The sequence below is a fragment of the Mus caroli genome, unplaced genomic scaffold, assembly GCF_978045245.1.
Source record: "Mus caroli unplaced genomic scaffold, Mus_caroli_1 scaffold_16, whole genome shotgun sequence".
Lineage (NCBI taxonomy): Eukaryota > Metazoa > Chordata > Mammalia > Rodentia > Muridae > Mus > Mus caroli.
Window position 1 is genome coordinate 18,368,947 of NW_028227271.1, and position 21,291 is coordinate 18,390,237.

General features: G+C 51.2%; 1 protein-coding gene across 1 annotated transcript; it reads right to left on the reverse strand.

Moving 5' to 3' along the window:
* Positions 1-2,775: 2,775 nt before the first annotated feature.
* On the reverse strand, positions 2,776-20,735 carry Gtse1 (G2 and S-phase expressed 1). The gene is made up of 12 exons (XM_021183470.3): positions 19,982-20,735; positions 19,682-19,772; positions 17,859-17,916; positions 17,123-17,750; positions 15,193-15,348; positions 11,844-11,970; positions 10,422-10,799; positions 7,887-7,959; positions 5,136-5,372; positions 4,065-4,308; positions 3,547-3,762; positions 2,776-3,152 (listed from the first exon to the last, which is right to left on the reverse strand). The coding sequence occupies exons 2-12, from the start codon at positions 19,704-19,706 to the stop codon at positions 3,069-3,071; spliced, it is 2,226 nt and encodes a 741-aa protein (XP_021039129.1). The 5' UTR covers positions 19,707-19,772; positions 19,982-20,735; the 3' UTR covers positions 2,776-3,068.
* Between the last annotated feature and the right edge of the window lie 556 nt (positions 20,736-21,291).

Genomic DNA, 21,291 nt, shown 5'->3' on the forward strand with positions numbered 1-21,291 from the left:
CCAGTAGAGGACAAAGCATAGTGGACAGTAAGGCTTTGCTAGCGGCTCAGTCAACGCGTTGGAGTAGGGGATGGGAGCGTAGTTAACCAGACCCAGCTGGGAAGGATGGGCCACAGAAGACTGGGAGCGTTTGGAGTCGCACCTGTTCATCCTGGTGCCTGTGACCATAGATACACCATGATTTAAGAGTGTGTGTTTTGCCGGGCGTGGTGGCGCACGCCTTTAATCCCAGCACTCGGGAGGCAGAGGCAGGCAGATTTCTGAGTTCGAGGCCAGCCTGGTCTACAAAGTGAGTTCCAGGACAGCCAGAGCTATACAGAAAAACCCTGTCTCGAAAAGCCAAAAAAAAAAAAAAAAAAAAAGAGTGTGTGTTTCGTGGGCCGTTCTTGGAGGACGATCAAGCACTCTGAGGGGATCAGCTCTAACGAGTGGATGCTTTGGGGACCTCAGGCTGGAGCTGTGGCTCTTCCTGAATTCATTGTGGGGAGCCTCGCACATGACAGATGTTGGGTGGCTGCTGGAAGAAGCTAGATATGTGTCCTGGGCCGAGAGAGAGAGAGAGAGAGACAGAGACAGAGACAGAGACAGAGACAGAGAGACAGAGAGAGCGCGAGAGCAGGGGGTCGTGTCTGTGGAGTGTTCTAGCCTTGAGGACCAGGACCTCCCTTCTTAGGTGTGGGTATTTAGTATAGCAAATCTCACTTTTCCTACCAGAACCTATGATAGGGCCAACCACAAAGTAGCAGAAACCAGACAAACCCATGTTAGAATTTTTGTCTACTCTACACAAGCTAGGGGTGGGGGGAGATCAATTGAGAAAATGCTTCCGTTAGACTGGCCCTTAGACAAGTCTGTGGGATTTGTTGATTGATGTGAGAGCCACACCAGTGCAGGTGATCTTTGGTTGCAAACCAATCAAGACATGCGGAACAAGCCAGTAAGCAGCTTTCCTCCACGGCCTCTGCTTCAGTTCCTGTCAAAATTCTGTCTCTAACTTTCCTTCAGGTTGGTCTGTGATTCTCGGATGTGCAAACCACATAAATAAACCCTTTCCTCCCTGCACTGCTGTTGGTCAGTATTTTCTTACACTAGAGAGCAAACTGGGGCGTTTCTTTTTTCGTGCACAAGGTGTTTGTTGCTTCCCTTTAACTCCCAAAGTCTGTAGTGTGATACACCATGGACGGCTGTGGTAAAGGCAGCATGGGAAAGTGCTGTGTGGCACCAACCCAAATGGTGTGTGGGCTTCAGGAACACTGTCCCCATACAATGGTAAGAAATTACAGGGAAGCAAGCCTCCGCCAATCTCCGAGGGTGGGGCTTTGGTCATCAGCCTACATCAGTATACTTCATGCCAGCCCCTCAGCTCAAGTCTCTAGTGTGTCCCAAAGCTGACCCTTCTGAACAACCAGCCGAGGAGCTGTGAAGAAGAACGTAGGGGAAAGCCACCTTTGAGCATCTTCAGAGGGGAAAGCAGAGGGACTGCATCGGATGCTGCCAAACACCAGATGCCCTGGTGGACAGAGCAGAGTACGGCCGCATGAGGACAAGGTGTGGGCTGAGCCAGGGCTAAGTACAGACACGGAGTGGATATCACCAAGGTAGCCTAGTTAGTTATTCATAGGTTAATGTCCTCTTCCCACCAAACACACCAAGGAAGGATGCAGCAACCCCTTACCCAACAGTACCCTAAGGGAAATGTAGCCCAGCCCCTACTGCAAACCCAACTTTCTTTTTTTTTTTTTAAAGATTTATTTATTGATTATATGTAAGTACACTGTAGCTGCCTTCAGACAGTCCAGAAGAGGGCGCCAGAACTCGTTACGGATGGTTGCGAGTCACCATGTGGTTGCTGGGAGTTGAACTCTGGACCTTCGGAAGAGCAGTCGGGTGCTCTTACCCACTGAGCCATCTCACCAGCCCCCCCCCCCCCAACTTTCTTAAATGAGTTCAATTCCACATTTCCTTTTTCCCCTGTGTGATAGGCGTGAGTGGGTCAGGGAAGGTGAGGGCCATTTACAGTGCTAATGTTCAGGATTCCATTGTTTACTGCCCACTGGGGAAGAATCTGCTGCCATCCCTCCAGGGTCCTTGGCATCTTGGCAGACCTTTTATAAGGTCTGTGTCCTACCTCACTTTGCCAATGCTGTGGCTAGGACCGCACTCCAGCTGGCAGCTTTGGGTTCACCTCATTAACCAGAGAATGAGAAACCCAGGCAGGTCTCTGTCTCAGCTGACAATGGGTGGCCTCAGATTGAAGTAGGGACACGAATGGGGTCCACACAGTGCTTTCTGCAGTCATCCATAGGTCAGTGGCTTCCAGGCAGCTAGTCTTAACAGATGAGGCTTCAAGCATGGTACTAACTTCCCAGTGACTTTCCCCGTGTCCCACATCACCTGGCTGTTGTGCTCCCAGAAGTGCCCTAGGGATGAGAGCTGCAGGCTTAGCCCAACTCTCAGACTGAAGCAGACCCTCCCTCATATCCCAATTCCCTTTACTCTCTGCACTCCAGCTGCCCAGAGCAGCCTGTGAAAGCTGTGGTCCTATCGCATCAGAATAAGCAATGCAGGTTATACAGGCCCAGAAGACAGGCTGGGTGTACCTGGGGTGGGCTGGAGACTGATATTTATACCAATTTTATCCCCCTACATTATATAAAACTAAGATTGGATAATGAAAGTCTTCTGCAGCATCTAGAGAATGAAAACCGCTCTACACGTCCAAATGTCAAGTGGAAACTCCAAGCATGCTTTAATACACTTTATAATTTAATTTAAATCTAGAATATTTAATTTTCAAACAAATTTAAGTTTACAGTTATTTGCTATTTTACATACAAAAGAATCAAAACAAATTTTCTAGAGAGCTGTGTTTCAGCCTGATGAAAGGCAGGGATCAGGGCAGCCACAGAGGTGGGAGGCTTAGGTTCGTAGTGGGGACCCCACCACTCAGACACAAGCAGTATAAAGGGCTTCCCCCTGTCAAATACAATTCCTTCTAAAACTTGTTTCTCCAGGTCTAAGGCCACATCAGAAGGAAACAGAATCAACAACAGAGGGCTGTGTGCTGCTCAGAACTTGAGAAGCGGTGAGTCGACGTTCTCTTTGTCAGCCTCAGGGCTCAGCTGGATCAGTGGGGAGCCCAGGTCGATTAGCTGGAAGAGAATGGAGATCAAGGTGAACACAGCTGTCTGTGCCTCCACACAAGAAGCTGCAGTGACTGAGCCAATGCCACCTGGGGCCCAGGGACAGAAAACAGCAGCAGTGTGGCAAGGAGACTCAGTCATCAATCATGCCTAACACTCTTAGGAGAGAAACCTCAAACCCATCAACACTGACTTCCTGACAGGGCGGGCAGGCAGGAGAGGTGTTGGGAATGACTGCCCTAGAGTTCCTCCAGGTCCAGCCAGATACCTGACGGCAATGGGTGACCATGGAGAAGCCAAGCATGAGTCTGAGACAGACCCTGTGAGCCCAAGGGAACCATGCAGCGCCCAGCCCTGCCAGTGCCCTGGGCTGAAGTCAGCACGATCCCCTGCTGCTGCTCACCTGGCCCAGCTCAGCCTTTGCAGGCTTCCCCACATCATTTCTACCCATGTCTGGAGTGTTCATTATGAGGTCAATCAGGGGCCAGCTGCTAGGTCCCAAGGCCGTGTTCGACTCAGGGGTGTTGCTGAAGTCGATGAGAGGGCAGTCGGCCAGGTCTCTGCCTCCTGCTTCAGGAGTGATGGTGAGCTGGTCCAGCTTGAGGTCCAGGAGAAGACCCTAAGCAGGGCAGAGAGGGAAAGTTGGTGCCAAGCAACCACCCTGGGAAGCCAGGCTTTGCGCATGACCGGAGGTTCACGGCCTGAGCCCAAGGGAAAGGCTGGAGTGGGCCCTCAATGGGAGTAAGTTCCCCTTTGGGCACTGTCCCCCTACCCACAGCTAGTATAGAGCTTCAGCCTGCGCCTACTCCTGTCCTCTAACCCCTGACCAACTCCTTTGCTAAGCATTTTCGCACCTCTGCGTCTGCTGGAAGCATGGGCCCCAGCCCAAGGTGAGTCCCCTGTTCGTGACTCTCCACGCACCTCAGATGGCTTGTGGCTGCAACCACCTCCATGCACCTCACTGGGCGGCGTGTCTTCAGGAGGCTCTGCTTCACCCTGAGCTGCTCCTGTGGAGGCGCCTTGGGGAGGAGGAGAGTCACTCTTCTCTGGAGAAAAGTTAAGTGCTTGAGGCACGGAGGATGGAGGGGAAGAGCTCTCATCTGAGGACAGGCCCTGGGCCTGCCCACCACTGCCACTGCCGCTGCTCTCCTGTGTCAGCTCCGCTCTGGGGGAAAAAGGAGGAGGAAAACGTATACGCTCGCTCTTTCCACCCGATCAGCAGCGATGGTGTGAAAGCAGCTTCTGCCGCCGTAGCTGGCCACAAGTGGCCGAGCTATGAGGATAACCTCACCTGTCAGACCCTGCCGTCTGTGCAAGAGAACCAAACATTTCCAAGGCCCCCTTCACCTCGCTGATTCATCAGTCTAGCTTCACCTTGTGTCCATGTCTGCCCTTTTCTTTACAGTTACTAAGTCACTCAGCATCAGCTCCACCTCTGCACACACACACTGTGGCAAGCCCCTCCAGGCCTAGGTGAGCCAAGTGCCTGCCTGCCTGAGTGTCCCTCCCCTCCCCACTGCTCCCTCAGGAGGCCAGGTTGGAACCCCCATCATGCATGGCCTTCCACACTACAGCATGCCTACACTAACAGGCACCTGTACTACGGCGTGCTTCCCTCTAGCAATGACCTCTCGACACCTAGCATGTCCCTTGAGCACCTGATGGCTCAAAGCTGAATGAACTGTGGAAACTGAGCGGGAACCATTTCCACAAAATAGAACAGAATACCGGCTTCTCATGGCTTATGGGGTTCAGAACAACCTGAGTTCCTTCTGTATTATACTTAAAACATACACACACACAACATACACATGACACAACACAGCCTCACCCTACACACACACACACACACACACACACCGCCTATTTGCACTCTGAGCCTTTTGCTCCACAGATCTTCTTTTCCTATTTCTCCTATTTTGCTGCCTGTACCTTCCAAGCACAGGGAGACCCCTGAAGTCTGGGGAACACTCAAGACAAGCTCATTTTTACCTGACTGTAGATCTTCTCCTGGGCTCAGAAGAGAGTCGCCGGGCAGGCAGACACAGTGGGGACACCAGAGGCCTGGGCATGGACTGAGGTGCCATTAATGGAAGGCTGGAGAGACGCCGACTGGCAGGTGTGGGCAACACTGACATCCGTCTTGTGCTCAAAGGGGTCCTCATACTGCCGGGCAGGCCTTGTGGAGTAGCCCCTGATGAGCGTCTCACAGGAGTGCTGCTGACCACCCTGGTGAAGACATGGAGGTCTTCAACACTGACCACTGTAGTTGAAAGGGAAGCCAGGGGGCCTGGGTGGGCTCTGTTCTTGAGAAGGGCTCCAGCATGGGCAGGAATCAAGGCACTTGCAGCCCCCACATGACCTTGGATGAGTTTCAAGTTCCTCAGCAATGATGCCTCCATCCTAGTCCACTCCACCCAGTCCCACAGGTATCTAGAACATCTTTGAACATGGCTATATTCAAGGTACCCTCCACTGAGGGTCAGAAGGGACTTAAAAGAGACACTTGTCCAGCCGGGCGTGGTGGCGCACGCCTTTAATCCCAGCACTCGGGAGGCAGAGGCAGGCGGATTTCTGAGTTCGAGGCCAGCCTGGTCTACAGAGTGAGTGCCAGGACAGCCAGGGCTATACAGAGAAACCCTGTCTCGAAAAACCAAAAAAAAAAAAAAAAAGAGACACTTGTGACAGAATACATCGAGGCTCCCATCAGACTCTGGCTAAGAAGTGAATTGATGGTGGTTTTCCCCACTGGCTACTCATACCCAGACTTAAGATCCCCGAGTCAGGGCTGGTGAGATGGCTCAGCGGTTAAGAGCACTGACTGTTCTTCTGAAGGTCCTGAGTTCAATTCCCAGCAACCACATGGTGGCTCACAATCATTTGTAATGAGATCTGACGCCCTCTTCTGTTGTATCTGAAGACAGCTACAGTGTACTTACATATACAAACAAGTAAATCTTCAAAAAAAAAAAAAAAAAAAAGAAAGAAAGAAAAGATCCCTGAGTCAAAGGTGAGAAACTGAGTCGGGGAACTAGGTGCTCCCTGGCAGTTCGGTGCCTTAACCACCATATCTCCCAAATGTTATTTTGTTGTTCTTAACGCAGAGGCTGAGTCAGGTTGTTATCAGCTATGGACTAAATGTTTGAATCCCCCAAATTCATATACTGAAAGCCTAATCCCCAAGATGATGATGTAGGAGGCTGGGCCTCAGGGAGGTGATTGGCTCAGAAGTCAGAGCACCCACCAATCAACAGGATTAGCATCATTATGAAGAAAGAAGTCCAGACACCGTGTTTGTCTTTCCATGTGAAGATGTGATGAGCCGAGCAATGGACCCACGTCAGACACTCCCATGTTCAGATGCCCTGACCCTGGATGCCACTCACCCATTTAAAACCTCAGATGCCCTGACCCTGGATGCCACTCACCCACTTAAATCCCCAGATGCCCAGCATCGTGGCACAAGTCAATAATAACAGCAAGGAAAGGGAAAGGAGACAGAGTGTGAGGTTAGCCCATCAACACAGAAAGACCCAGGTGTTGGCATGCTTGTTACAGTAGCCCCAGAGAACTAAGACACTGTAATGAAACAACTGTAGGTCACAGGGCTAACACTAAGTCCTAGCAGGCTCAGAAGTCACCTACCAACTTTACCATCCATCAAAGACAACTTCTGTGTCTTTCAGAGTCTGGAAACAAACTTTATAAATAGCATGATATGAGCACCAGGCAGCTTACTCGGAGCATATCCAGGCACTGGGTGCTCTCAGATCAAGGCCCAGGCCCACCGCCCTGACCACCTTCTACTGTGGACACTGTGGCGCTGCCACAAGTGCTACTGAAGACAAGCATGCCCACAATGGAACCCCTGATGGGACCTGGAAGGCAGGAGTTATTTCACTTCCCAGGTAGCTGAGACATGGGGGTGAGATAGTCTTCTAGTTTACTTTCTGTCACTGTGATAAACACCAGGATCAAGACACGATGGGGAGCTTATGTGGCATACAGTTGCACATCCGTGCTCATCTCTGAGGGAAGCTGCTACCTTGCACTGGAGTTGGTTCTGTTAACTGCATGGGAGGACGGCACCTCCCTTTACGGGAAGCTGTCTAGTCTGGAAACCCCCAGCCCCTGAAGTGCACTTCCATGGTCACCCTGAGGATGCGACCTAAGACGTGCTGATGGCCTCAGTTGGACTGTATCAGAACCAGTGGTATAAAGGATGCAGCTAAAGGAGCAGCGGGGACAAGGCTGTCACTTCAAGAGTCCCTGTAGTCCCCAGGCATCTGTGCATGTATGGATTTGTTCTCACTGTTGTAAGTGACACACTGGGCCAGAGAGCAAGGGACAGATGAGGAAATCCATTCAGGGCATTTAGACCTCAGGGTCACAGAGCAGGACTGAAACCCAAGTCTGAGCATCTGCTCCATCCTGTGGTCCCTAACTGCACAAACCAGTGACCAGGGAACTTCTGAAACATGTTGACGCTGTACTCTGCCGCCTTGTCCCCAACCCCCTCCACAACCCAGAGTGAGGAGCTTTGGGGTGGTCTAGGCTCAGCACCTAAAGCAATACTAAAGGGGTTTCTGTGATCTGGCAGGGGTTCACCCAGCACACAGTGAGTGTGACAGACAGCCTCTACCTCAGAAGCTTGACCTGCAGCCCAGGTGGCCCTCCATGGAGCCTACAGTCACATCAGGAGCTCTCCAAAGGTAAGAAAGGAGGTAAACTCCTGTTGGCTACCTGCTCGCTGGTGTCCAGGACTGCAGCCGATGTGTCCGGGAGAACTTCGGGGTTACTCCGCCAGGTGACTCACCTAAGAACAGGGAAATCCAATCAGAAGAGAGCAACGCAATGCAGTGGTGGGGCACGCCTTCAATCCCAGCACTTGGGAGACAGAGGCAGGCGGATTTCTAAGTTCGACTTCAGTCTGGTCTACAGAGTGAGTTCCAGGACAGCCAGAGCTATACAGAGAAACCCTGTCTCAAAGAAACAAAAAACAAACAAACAAACAAACAAAAACAAAAAAGAGAGAGAGAGCAACATGGCAAGCCTGGCATGTGCAGTACCATCCAGGCACTCTCCTCTAAACATCCCCACTTTCCCAACTGTCCAAGCCAAGTAAAGACAGAAGGCCAATGAGACAGACACACAGGAAATCCTCTTGAGGCCCGAGCTGGGGCCAGGGCCAGGTCTGGTACTGAGAACGCTCTGTACTGTTTTGCCAGCTACTTTCCCTAACTGGCCTGGGTCTAAGTTTCATGGCAGGCTCCTCCCAAGTCTCCTCTTCCTGGCAGGCTGATCCCTGCACCCCATGTCCATGGAAATCATGTGGACAGAGCCCCAGCAAGCAGCAAAGCCTTCATGTCCCTGAGCTGTGGCACCCCTAGCTTCAAGCACATCACATACACATTCTATAGATGACAAGAATCTCTAGGTGGATGCCCCAGCTGCTATTTTGACAGTCAGAATTTAGCATGGGCTCACTAGCCACTAAGCAAAGCCCAGCATAACCCAAATGGTCTGTTACACCACTGTCCCTCCACCACACAATTCCGTGTGAAACACAAACTTGCCTCCCATGGTCCTGAGAGTCAATCTGGGGCTCCAAAGCCTCAGGAGCCCGGACCACCATGTATTAGCTTGCTGTCTTAGAAGCCACGGGCAAAGTGGCCCCAGCCATGAAAGGGGCCCATCTTAGCAAGCTATTGAAGGCCAGGTGTGCTCCAAAACAATACTGCTGACCACACGTTTTCTTAATTACTGACTGTTGGGGGAGGGCCCAGCCTATCATGGGAGGTACCATCCCTGGGCTGCTTAAGCTATGAGTGAGGAGAGCAGCACCCTCCATGGCCTCTGCATCAGCTCCTGCCTCCAGGTTCCTGTTTGAGTTCCTGCCCTCACTGCCTTTGATGAACTGTTAGTTGGAACTCTGAGTGAAATATACCCCTTCTTCCCAACTTGCTTTTGGTCACAGTGCTTCATCTCAGCAACAGTAACCCTAGGATGGGCTCCAGCCTATGCAGTCCTGCTGGCCTCGGCAGATGCACACAGCAGGGTCATGGTGCCCCTGGTCTTCTATTTAGACTCTGACATGGGAGGGAAATCAACATCCTTTTTTAAAAGAATAAAACCAGGCTGTGCGGCTTGCAGTAGGGTCTATTCCAACTGCATTCTTGCCGCTGTCTTCCCGTTCCTCCGGGAACTCAAGCACATTGCCGCCATTGGACTTTTCCAGCATCATTTCCTCCACCTGAGCGTTCTCTTTGTGTTCTCTAGTGGCTGCCTCTTCAGTGGGCTTCTGATCTCAGCTCAGCATTGTTGCTTGGGGTGACTATTCTGGCCAAAAGAACCACCCCATCTGTGCCTGGTATTCTTAGTTGTGACCTTGTCACATGTGGGTGAGGGAAGCCTCCATCAGACTGACATTTTCTCCATTGCTAACTGGTGTAGGAAAGGGCCCAGCCCACTGTGTGTGGTACCACCCTTGGGCATTCCTCCATGGTCTTTGCTTGAGTTCCTGCCCTGACTTCCCTCAATGATGAAACTATGACATGGAAGTATAAGCCAAACAAACTCCTCAAGGTGCCTTGGTCCTGGTGTTTATCACAGTGACAAAAAGCAAACTAGAACACTGTCTATCCTCTTCCCCAGAGAGCTGGAGTGAAGCCACACAGAGGGAAAGAACTCTAGAAGACTCTACGGCGTCTCCTGAAAGGGCAGCTGCACAGCGCAGCATCAGGCAATGCCTCAAGGTCAAGGTGAGCGACTGGTGGAGAGCAAGGCCGAGGAACAGCACAGCCCACCCGGCCTGAGTGGCCGGAGCAAACCAACAGGACACTAGCAGTGTCTGCACAGAACCCCACGCCTGCCACAGGCTAAACTGCACCCACTCTAGACCCATCTGTGGCAGGCTGCAGGGTGGAGCAGGCTGGACTGCATTCACTGGCTGCCAAGTTCAGCCCCTTAAGGAAAACATAATCCAGGTGGTAAAAACCACAGAACCACAGAAACGGAACCACCAACATCAACAGAACAACGGAGCTCTAACCACCCAGGTGCGACAAAAGCCACAGCTGCAGACATAATGACCACACTGAGGACAACAGAGAGAAAGATGCAGGCCTGCGGCAGTGGCTCATCCAGAGGGATGGACACACAAGTGGGCGGCAGAACACACCCTGGACAGAGTATCAGAGCTAAAGAAGCCCAACAGCACCAGCCACACCAGGAACCTCTCCAAAACCTTAAAGCCTGCCACGATGTAGCTCTACTCACCAACAGAAAACTGGGGCACTTTAAATGGGTTTGTTGTGGTAGACACGGCCTCTGTCTTGCAGCTCAGATAGGAGTCCCGTCGTTTTATGCTGACAGTTTTATTCAACTGAGGTGTCTCGGTGTCGGGGTCCAGCCTTGGTCCTCTTTGCTCTGGAGTGTGGGGTTGTTGGGTGAGAGGACTCAGGGTGGGGACCTTGGGCTGCTCAGCCACTGTCTGGGCAGCATCAGCCTTATTGGCTTGTCTGCCAAACGCCCTGGCAGGGGCTGCTGGCAAAGCCTGGCGTGACTTGGCGGGTCCTATTCTGCCTGACTTGCTGGTGCTTGACCGACGCTGGGAGCCGCTAGCAGGAATACTTGAACGATGTTCACTGGACTTTGCTGCAAGATTCGATCATCAAGGCCGGTTACTCAAGCCAGTTTCCAAACACTTTAAACACACACACATACATACACACAAACACACACACTCTAGAATGTTTACCTAACATCAGACCCATCAGGCGACGACTATTGGGACCAGCAGGCTGCCCAAACCTGAGCTGAGTACCACCTACCTCTCAGCAGCAGGAGTGTGTGCATTCACAAGGTTAAGCTCTTCTTTCACTTCCTTGATGAGCAGAAGAAAGTGGACAGTCTACGCAACTAGCAATGGACCTACTCTGTGAGTCCACAGCGAAGACTAATGCTGTAGCCATGTCTATGCCATGTGTTAGCCCTACTAGGTCCTGCTCCACAATCTCATCTGACCCTACAGTTCTTCCATAAACAACACATGGTGCCAGTGTCCTGAGTCAGTGGAGAAAGACCCATCTCAGCTCCTGGGCAGGGCAGCCATGCATTGTCCTGATCATGGACTCATGAACCTCAGAAGGCCGTTGAGCACTTCCAGACTCATAGGAACTTTCCCCAAGGTCAACAGTATCACCTGACTTAAAGGTAAGGGCACAGATGGTTGCTAACCACCAAGTAGCAGTCAGGACTCCAGACCAGGCTGATTCGAGAGCTCAGCCTTCTCATATCTTGTGAAAAGCCCTCACCATGCGCCAGCGGACAAAACCAGAATCCACAGGCAAACCCCAGATGCATTCTCTGGTCCCTATACCACTCCACCACTAGATGGCAGCCTTGTTTAGGTAGGTTGAGCCCAAGGGCGCATGCCCCAAAGGACTCAGGCTAGGCTCAATGCCCTTGTGCTCTCACGGATGCATAGCTCAGTGTGAACAACCACATTTTCATGTCACTTCATGAGTCTGTATGCCTCCAGCTGAGATCATCTCTCCTTACAGGAGGGAAGTATTCAAGGGCAGCAGGACAATGAGTCGAGTCCTGCCTAGCCCTCAGCCCTGAGCTGTAACTCTACAGCATCCTGTGCAGCCAAAACACGTGGTGCTCAGGGCTCCCAGGGAGAGGGGAGCTGCTCACCTTTGCCTGCTACTGAAGACCTGTAGACACCAGACTCCAGGCTTGAAGCAGACCCTGAGGTAGAGGACTTCCTTGTGAGATTGCCAGTATAGCCAGGTGGCTTTAACAGGGTCTTCTTTAGCCCCAACTGAGAGAAAAGTTGAAAAATTAGCCAGGATTTTGTTAACTACACACATACTTAATTCTGCTAATGTAGGACTTTAGGATAATCTTTAGTGGGATTAGAGAGATGGCTCAGCAGGTAAGAGCACTTGTAACTCTTGCAGGAGACCTGGATTCAATTCTTAGCACACACACAATGGCTCACAACCATCTATAACTTCAGGGGATCTGACACTTGCTTCTGACCTCTTCAGGTACCAGAAACACACATGGAATATAGACATCCAGACAAAACACTCATGCACATATAATAAAATTTTATTTTTTTTTGATTTATTTATTTATTATATGTAAGTACACTGTAGCTGTCTTCAGACACTCCAGAAGAGGGAGTCAGATCTTGTTAAGGATGGTTGTGAGCCACCATGTGGTTGCTGGGATTTGAACTCCTGACCTTCGGAAGAGCAGTCGGGTGCTCTTACCCACTGAGCCATCTCACCAGCCCATAAAATTTTAAAATCTTGAAAATATCCAATAAAAAAAAATCTCAGTAACAATTATCATCTTTATAGAAAAAAGTAATATAGTCACCCCTCAGTTTCTGTGGGATCCTGTGGATACGAAACTGCATGGATCCTCCAAATGTAATAGTGTGGTAATTGCATGGGACCTACACAGATCCACCATGGACCTCTAGATGCCAGGTGGTGGTGGTTCATGCCTTAATTCGAGCACTTGGGAGGCCTGGAGGCAGCAGATCTCGGCTCAAGGCCTGTCTGGTCTACATAGTAAGTTCCAGGACAGCCAAGGCTTCATAAGGAAACTGTGTCTGGAAAAACCAAATAAATGAATAAATAAACAAGCAAACCCCCTCTAGGAGATTCTAACTTTAATGTAATGTTAAGACTGTGCTGTGGGACCGTGTAAGGGAGCCTGGTTCCTGGTTGAGCAAAGGTGAGAAACCCCGGTGACCCTGAAGGGACAGAAGGTGGTTTGCACTGCTCCTGGGCACCCAGCTTCTGTCACTCCCACCCTCCACAGCCCTCCATAGATTTATGGCCATCAGTCACATAAGGGCTACACTGCAAGCTCCTTCACAGGTAGAGGACCTATGGTCACATAGACTCAAGACAGATCTCCATTTTGGTGAGGTACCTTAAAGGCCTGGGGGGCTTAGCCAATAAACTCTTCTTCCCAGACACCCCTCCCTGCAAAAGGTCTCTAACCTCAGGCCCACCCTGAGACATGGGGTACAGCCTCCCACAAGCCTGAAGCAGGCTGAGCCAGACCTTGACTTTGCTTACCACTAAGGAGATCACCTAGGGTGAAGCCTGCCTCCCTGGACCACTCTATTGTTCTGCCACTGCCCCTGCTGCTACCTGCTGGGAGTCGGCCTAGCTGTTCCGGAGTCTACATCCGATTCTACACGTGGTCACCTGCAGTTGGGCTCCAAGGATGATTTGGAGGGAATGGGCTTTCCCCTCTCCTTTATAAAGCGTGTCCGCCATTAAAAATTGGAACCTTGAGCAGACTAGCTTGTCTTGGTTCCATTATTTCTCTATCCGCCTAGATTCCCTCTTCTCTTCCAGTTACAAGATGCCTTCCAGGCTCGAACCCGGACATGAGGGCCACAGGCCGACCCCAACAATGTGGCACGGTTTTACCCATTCACTTTCCACCATGACAAAAAAATGTCTTAAAAACATGGGCTGCCTCTTTTCATTGGGATCCACTGTGGGGAGCAATAGAGAAGGCTTTCGCCTAAAGAGTCGCCATCTAATCTCCCATAGAGGGCCTCTCTGTGTCCCCAGCCATGACCACCAAGCCAAGCCAGCCGCCCACCGTCAAGCCTAGGATTCATCCCCGTGGGATCTAGCCATAGCTTCTCCCCTTATCCCCCTTGGCCCTGGGCTAGATCCAGCCCGAGGGCCCCCACTCTGTTCTCAGTTCTTCTGAGACTCTCAGTGGTACCTGGGTGCCCAAGAGCCTGAGAGCCAGATGGCCCCAGCCTCCTTGCAGGCCTGGGGACCCCTGAGCCAGCTCCGGGTGTCCTGCCCTTCAGGCTGAGCTTCCCCACCCCTGGAGTGGTGTCCCTGAGGCTTTCCTACAGTCCAACACCTGGCCAGTGACAGCGTGGGGTAAGCGGGGTAAGTGTAGTCAAACTCCCCGTGTCTTGGCTCCCCAAGCCTGTGGTGGAGTGGACACAGGACCCCAATAACCCTCCACTGTGCAAGCCATCACACTCATTCAGGCACACTGACAGGGAGAAGCTGTACAGGTTCAGGACAGAGGCAACTTTTCTTTTAAATAGCTTCAATCTGGAGGCCTGACTGCGTCTAGAACGTGATGTGTAAACCTCTGCTAGAGGAATGTGCAGAGAGCTAGCAGCAATTAAGATTTTGGGCTTCCAACTCAGACCTCAAATCAGTGCTGTAGGCTCAGTGGCAGCTTTAATACATGCTTTCTAATAGGCAGCTCAAAGTACCAGAAAGGTGACAGTCTCTATGTCTGTGAGCTCTGAACACAGAACACAAAACCCAATACCTTGATACCATAGAGGCAGAGGGATCAGTGAGAATCAGCTGCTGGGAACCAAGTGCTACTAGGCTCTGATCATCAGCCCAAGTGACAAGGCCAGTTCACTGCACACGGCCAGGCCTGTCCTCTCTGCAGTCTAGCTGCCTCCTGTGGGCTGCTTCCAACTTTCCTTACTGCTGTGCATGTGCACTCACACGCGTGCACACACACACACACACACACGTGCATATGCACATGAAGATTAGAGGACAACCGCAGATGACTTCCCATTCTTACATTTACTTTGGATACAGGGTCTGTGTAGTCCCGGTTGGCCTAGAACCCACTATGCAGACCAGCTACAGAGACCCACCTGCCTCTGCCTCCAAGTGCTAGGACTAAAGGCGTACACCACCACCATGCCCAGCTACTGTGTAGTTTTAAAGACAGGGTCTCTGGCTGGCCTGGCACTCACCAAGTTGGCTAAGCTGGCTAACCAGCAAGTTAACCTCAGGGATCCAAGTGTCCTCTGCCTCCCCAGTGCTGGGATTCATGGGCACCCTACCACACAAGGCTTTTAAAATGTGAGTCCTAGGGTTTAACTTATGTCCATGCATCTATTAAATAAAAACAAAACAAAACCTTGAAGACCTAATTTTAATCAAGATACTAAACTGGCACCACGTTCCTTATAGAACAAGTGGCAGCCCTGTAGCGCCAGCCAACTCACCTTGCCAGGAATGGGGAGTGACCGCTTGCCTGGGTGGCCTTCTCGACCGGCAGCATCTGGAGCTGTGCTGGGTTTGTCCTGGAGCACGTCACTCTGGGATCCCTTTTCATTCACGAGTTTCGTCCTCTGAAGGCTGGCTGGCACCTCTTTTTTGAGCTGAAAATGTCGATTTGAGAGGTGAAGACTACCTGGTCTGACAATCCCAGAGCTGGCACTGCTCATCCTGGATGCTGCCCCTCTCAACCCATCCACTAGCGTGAGATAAGGAACACTGAGATGAGACTGGACTTCCTCACTGAAGCAGCATCATACTAGGCGGCTCCTCCTCTGTCAGGCCCTGACTTAAGAGTGCCAGTGAGGAGTCCAGACATGTGGTACATGCCTCTAATTCCAGCACCTGAAGGCTAAGGCAGGCAGATTTCTGTGAGTTCCACAAAGCCAGCCTGGTCTACCCAGTGAGTCCCATGGCAGTTACATAGTGGAACCCTGTCTCGAAAACAAACAGACAAACAAGCAAGCCTATACTCTCTGGCCTGTAAGCCCCAAAGCAAAGCCCTGACATAGTGAGGCAAGGGCATCAGGACCTTCTCCTCGTGCACACGCAGCAAGGATGTCGGGAAGGAAGAAGCAAGCAGTCGCTTCAGTGTGAGGCCAACAGCAATGCTTCCCTTGTAGCACTTCCTGTGACATGAAGCTCCCCCCTCGGACATATTCAGTGATACTGTCATTCTTGTACTAAAAAAAACTATGCCACTATTTGATGTGTCCTTTTAGCTATCTGTTCATCAGTTAATAGGCATCTGGGCTGGCTCGATTTGTTGGCAATTCTGAATGCTGCGGTTGTGAAAACCCCGTGTTAAGCTGGTTGATGACACTACAATCCTGCCTGGTATCCTGCATGTGCTCACATGCAGCCATGCATGGACCACACACAAATTCTGTTCCACGTCCACGTGCTGCTAGCAATCCCACCCAGGGAGTCCTGGTGTCAGATGTGGTCAGGAGAGGGCTCACAGATGGGGAGAGGGGCCGTGCAGGGCTTCATCCTCCCACCACCTCACCGCTATTCCTTTAACTGTACCCTCAGTACAAATGAGGCCGCTGCCGGGCGTAGTGGCGCACGCCTTTAATCCCAGCACTCGGGAGGCAGAGGCAGGCGGATTTCTTTTTTTTTTTTTTTTTTTTTTTTTTGGTTTTTTTCGAGACAGGGTCTCTCTGTGTAGTCCTGGCTGTCCTGGCACTCACTTTGTAGACCAGGCTGGCCTTGAACTCAGAAATCCGCCTGCCTCTGCCTCCCGAGTGCTGGGATTAAAGGCGTGCGCCACCACGCCCGGCTGCAGGCGGATTTCTGAGTTCGAGGCCAGCCTGGTCTACAAAGTGAGTTCCAGGACAGCCAGGGCTATACAGAGAAACCCTGTCTCGAAAAACCAAAAAAAAAAAAAAAAAAAAAAAAAAAAAAAACAAACAAAAAACAAATGAGGCCGCTATGGGGCTGCTTGGCCCTACACTCTAGCGCACCTTTACTCTGTGTTTCCTCTCGGGAGACCTCCGTCTCCCTCCTCTGCAAACCTGGAAGTAAGTTACTCTGACATCTGCCTTTCTGCCTACCCCCAACTAGGCCTCCAGGGCCCTGAGTTTCCCACAACCGGTCAACTGCCATTTCCCTGACATTCATGTAATGCCCGGGCAGAAGAAGTATAAAGTCCCAGCCACAGAGAACAGCCAGAGCTCAATGTGAGGGGCAGTGCTCCCCAGAGGGGCCCGGCCCGGGCAGCTCCCCATCACTGCTGCCTTCGCTGTCCAGATCCTGGTTCTGGGCTTTCCGGTCCTTAGAGCGCTGCCCCTCCCAAGAGGCTTCCCTGGCAGGGCATGGGCTGAAGAGAGGCAAGGAGGCTGTGTACTACCGCAACTGTACTATGTGTGGGTTTACCTTCTCTGTAGCCAGGTGAAGGTTTCTTCCTCTCACAGGCAAAGCCCGGGGTGGCTGGAGCTTGCTGGTGATCCTCTTTTGAGGCCCAGCCTGACTTGGAGGCTGGGAGGTACTTGATTCTCTTGGCAACGGCTGAGAGGAACAGGGCAGACCCTGGTTGCTCTGGGTCTGAGCAGGGCCTACTGGGACAGGGGAGCTAAGCAGGCCTGGAGAAGCCAGGAGCTGGGGCTCCCCCATGAGCGGTTGCACCCTCAGGGATGGCAGGCAGAATGTCTCTCTTTTAAGTGACATGGGACTTTTGTCTCTCTTCTGTTCTTTTTCAAAGAGGCTTACTTTTAATTGTGAGTCCTGCACAAACGTTTCCTTGCCCTGGTTCACAGGATTTTGGGGCGTGGCAGCCTGGGCCACCTCTCTTCGGCTGTGACTTTCTAACTGTAAGGCCAGTAAGTGGGCCTCTTTGTACACCTCCACAAACTTCTCCCCAGTGAGAGGGCTCAAGGTGCAAGGGCTGCCAGAGCCCGGGGCAAGAGGCTGCCCAGGAACCCGGCGGTTTAAGTCCAAACTGGCAGCAATGCATCTTTCTTTATGTCCAACAGGCCCAAAAAAGACTTCGTCATCTTCATTTGTGCTGCATTTAAAGAAAAAGATTATCAGGGCTGAATCACACCAGCATCTAGGCGAGGGGCTTTGATGAACCTGTCTATGCCAGGGGTTAGGGAAGAAAACGCATGTTTACCTTGAAGAAGACAAGGAAAGATCGAAGTCAAACTTTTCATCTTCCAAAAGAAGAAAGTCTGGGGTGGGGATGGGGAGAAAAAGTTCACTGTCATTTTAGGGTAACATAAAACAGGAAAGCACTGGTTTCACAGCTGCTATGAAACGCTCGGTAAAGTCATGGATTGTTGCCTGAATTCAATCAATTGTCATGGGCACCGCAAGTCCTTCTTATTTCCCATTTCCACTCTCAAGTTCCAGGAGCCACTCTGAGTGCACTGATCCACCATCAAAGCACAGAGCCTTACCTCTGTGATAGAATCTAGGGTTTCCAAGAAGGCTAAGCCACCTTCAGGCACAGGCTATCTTCTAAAGATCAACTACTTTAGCTAGCCTGGAATTCAGTTATGAGACATCTATCAGCGATGAGTTCAAAGGTGGTTCAAACTCACAGTGGAGACAAACGAGTGTCTGTAGAGTACCACTGCTCCTCGGGTCCCTTTCCAAAAAACAAAACAAAAACAAAACAAACAAACAAAAAACAAACAAACAAAAAACACAAAACCAAAAATTTTGCTCTGCCTATCCATATTCCTAGCATAGCCTTGGTTGATCCAACTGTGGATTTATTCAGCTCTCTCTCACAGACCAGCCACTTCCCAGTAGTACTTAAGGTCTGCTTCACCGGAGGGAACCTATAGCGTAATTCAGGACAAAATCCTATGGTGGAGGGAGGTCATAGGCTCCACTAAGGATGCACGTTACAGCCTGGTAAGTTGCATTCTAAACCTTTATGTTTATGCTCATAAATTACTGGACTGGGCTGCCAGCCTAGGTCAGAGGTGCTTCTTATAATGGACATCACTGTGCTAAGCAGTCTCCTAAGGTGTCAAAGAGGATACTTAACCTGATAGGGTACAAAGGCCCAGTGCTCAGCCCTAAAAGGGAGAAAATAATTGTAAACCCACATCAACTCTCTAAGACTCAGGGAGCAAAGTTACTTCCCACCACATCTGATGACCTGAGTTCAAGCCCTGGGACCCTCAGGTGCTTGCGCACCTTGGTTACCACCCCCAAACACACACACACACACACACACACACACCAAGTCAGCATAAAGATTCCTCCTCTCCTCTTTTAGACAGGGTCTCACTGTGTAGGTTTACAAAGAAAACTAACTGTCCTGGAACTCACTCTGTCGACCAGGCTAGACTAGCCTTGAAATAAGACTCAAGAGATCCGCCTGCCTCTGCAGTTCGGGCATTAAAGGCGTGTGCAGCCACCACGGTAGTAAGTATTGCTTTTCAAAGAGAAGGTGGCTATCGGTGAGTTCAAGGTCAGCCTGGACTAGAGTGAGTTCCCGGTTACAAAGTGAGGGCTCAAAAAAAAAAAAAAAAAAAAACAAGCAAGCAAGAAAAAGCAAACAAAGTCAGAGGAGGAGAAAAGAATGAAAAGAATGAACGCCAGGGGAATGGGTGGAGTGCGGGACTCTGGGCTCAGTGCAAGAGAAAGCTGTTGCCATTTTGATAGCACAGCAACTGTGATTAACCACAGGAGACCCTCACAAGATTAAGACCCCCACTTAAAGCCCTTCTGGAAGTGGGGGAGGCCCTTCTTAAGATTACATAAGTGGTTTTAAAAAGTGGGTGGGGATGTTGTAGGGGCTTCTTTGGTGGTGTAGCTATATGAATTGCTAATGTCCTTGTAAGTAGCTTCAGTTAAATTCATTTGCTTATCAATCCAGACCTATTCGTTCGTTTCTTTGATCTGTTGTAGCCGTCTCTATTCTGTTTGGGGTGAAAAGGAATACACTCCAGAACAGCCCTACGAACAGAAAGGATTTACCTTCCTTCTTACTACCAGCATCCATCTTCACCTCTCTCTCCCCCTGGTTGGCCGAAGGCACGTCGCGGCCGTCTCCTCCTTCCAGAGTTCACTGCAGGAAGCAAGGGGTCCGGAGAATTAGGCAAGTCAGAGGCAAGCCCCAACTTGCTCCCGGTTTCCCAGACTGTGCGCCCCGAGGCGGGGTAACGGATTTCCGGCTCTGAGCTGCAGAGCTGGCACCACAGCCCGTCCTCCCCGGGTCTCTGCGGCTCGGGACCTGGTTCCCCACTCTCCGGGACCAGCGCTACGACCACTCCTTACCCCTCGCCTCTGACCGGGAAGGCATAAAATCCAGCTGGGTCTCCCACACCGGTTTAAACGCGGCGCCGGACTCCGCCGGCCGCCGATTGGCCTGTTTAAACAGGAGATACTCTCGGTGCAGCCTGGGAAATGTAGTCAGAGTGCTGATGTGCGAGACCAATGCCCAGGACTCCACGCCACGGATTGGCTCCGCTGGGCGCAGGAAACTCCCACCGGAAGTTCCCATGACTCTCCTCCTCCGGAGGCACAGAAAGGATTTAAGCGTTCCGCCTGTGGCTGTGCTAGCAAAAGGGACTGAGGCGGTGATGGTGGGGCATAGGAGATGGTCAGGCAGCTAGGAAGGAATTTGTCCTGACTCTCTCCGGTGCTTGTCCTGGTATCTCCAGTATTTCTCATGTGTCCGGGTACTCTCTCTCTCTGCAGCCTGAGGCCTCCCTCCTGTACTCTGATGTGCAGGCCCTCCCTTTTCCCTCAAATGGAGAGTGACAGAGCCGGCCTTAGCACTTCGTAGCTGCCAATATGTTAGATGTCTTTAGGTAGCAATGAGCAGGAAACCGGCTTCAAGGTCTGTTGGTTCAAGGAAGTCCAGGGGTGGCCTGGATAGCCATCAAGAAGGCCATCAAGTCTGGATGTCGTCTCTACACATTGGCCAGGTCTGGCTCACCAGTAGGCAAGCTGGCTTCGTCGGACCCAAGGTTCCCACCGGCTGGGGATGGTGACCAGTTCTGTGTATCTGGAATTTTAAGGGCCAGGCTTTTCTGACTCACACCGGGGGCGGGGGGGGGGGGGTTGGGGCGCGCAGGACCACGGTGGCAGGCACATCTGTGGTCCAAGCTTTTAGCTCCTGTGCATGAAATCCCTGCATCCCTGGGGCTATCCGCTGGGCAGTAAAGTTCACCTACACTTCTCTTTGTATCATATCAGGTCATAGTAGATGTTCAGGAAAGCATACCCATAGTAACTCACTGCTATTTACATTTTCTCTTGGCTTTAAAACTATTTTTATTTTATTTTTTTGTCGATGTGTGCCTATGCACAGGTATGCAAGTGCCTACAGAGGCCAGAAGCGAGTGTCAGGTCCCTTGAGGCTAGAGTTACAGGCTCTACGTGGGCGCTAGGTACTGAACTCTGGTCATCTGGAAGAACGGCAAGTGCTCAGACTTGGAGCCATCTCTCCAGACGCATACACCTTTCCCTTTAAATCAGTCTCCTGTCCCCGGCAGATCATGCCTTCTTTCATGAAAGCCTACACATACCAGCTTTTACAGACAAGGTATTCAATGGAAGCCGGTGGGTGGCGGGGTGATGCA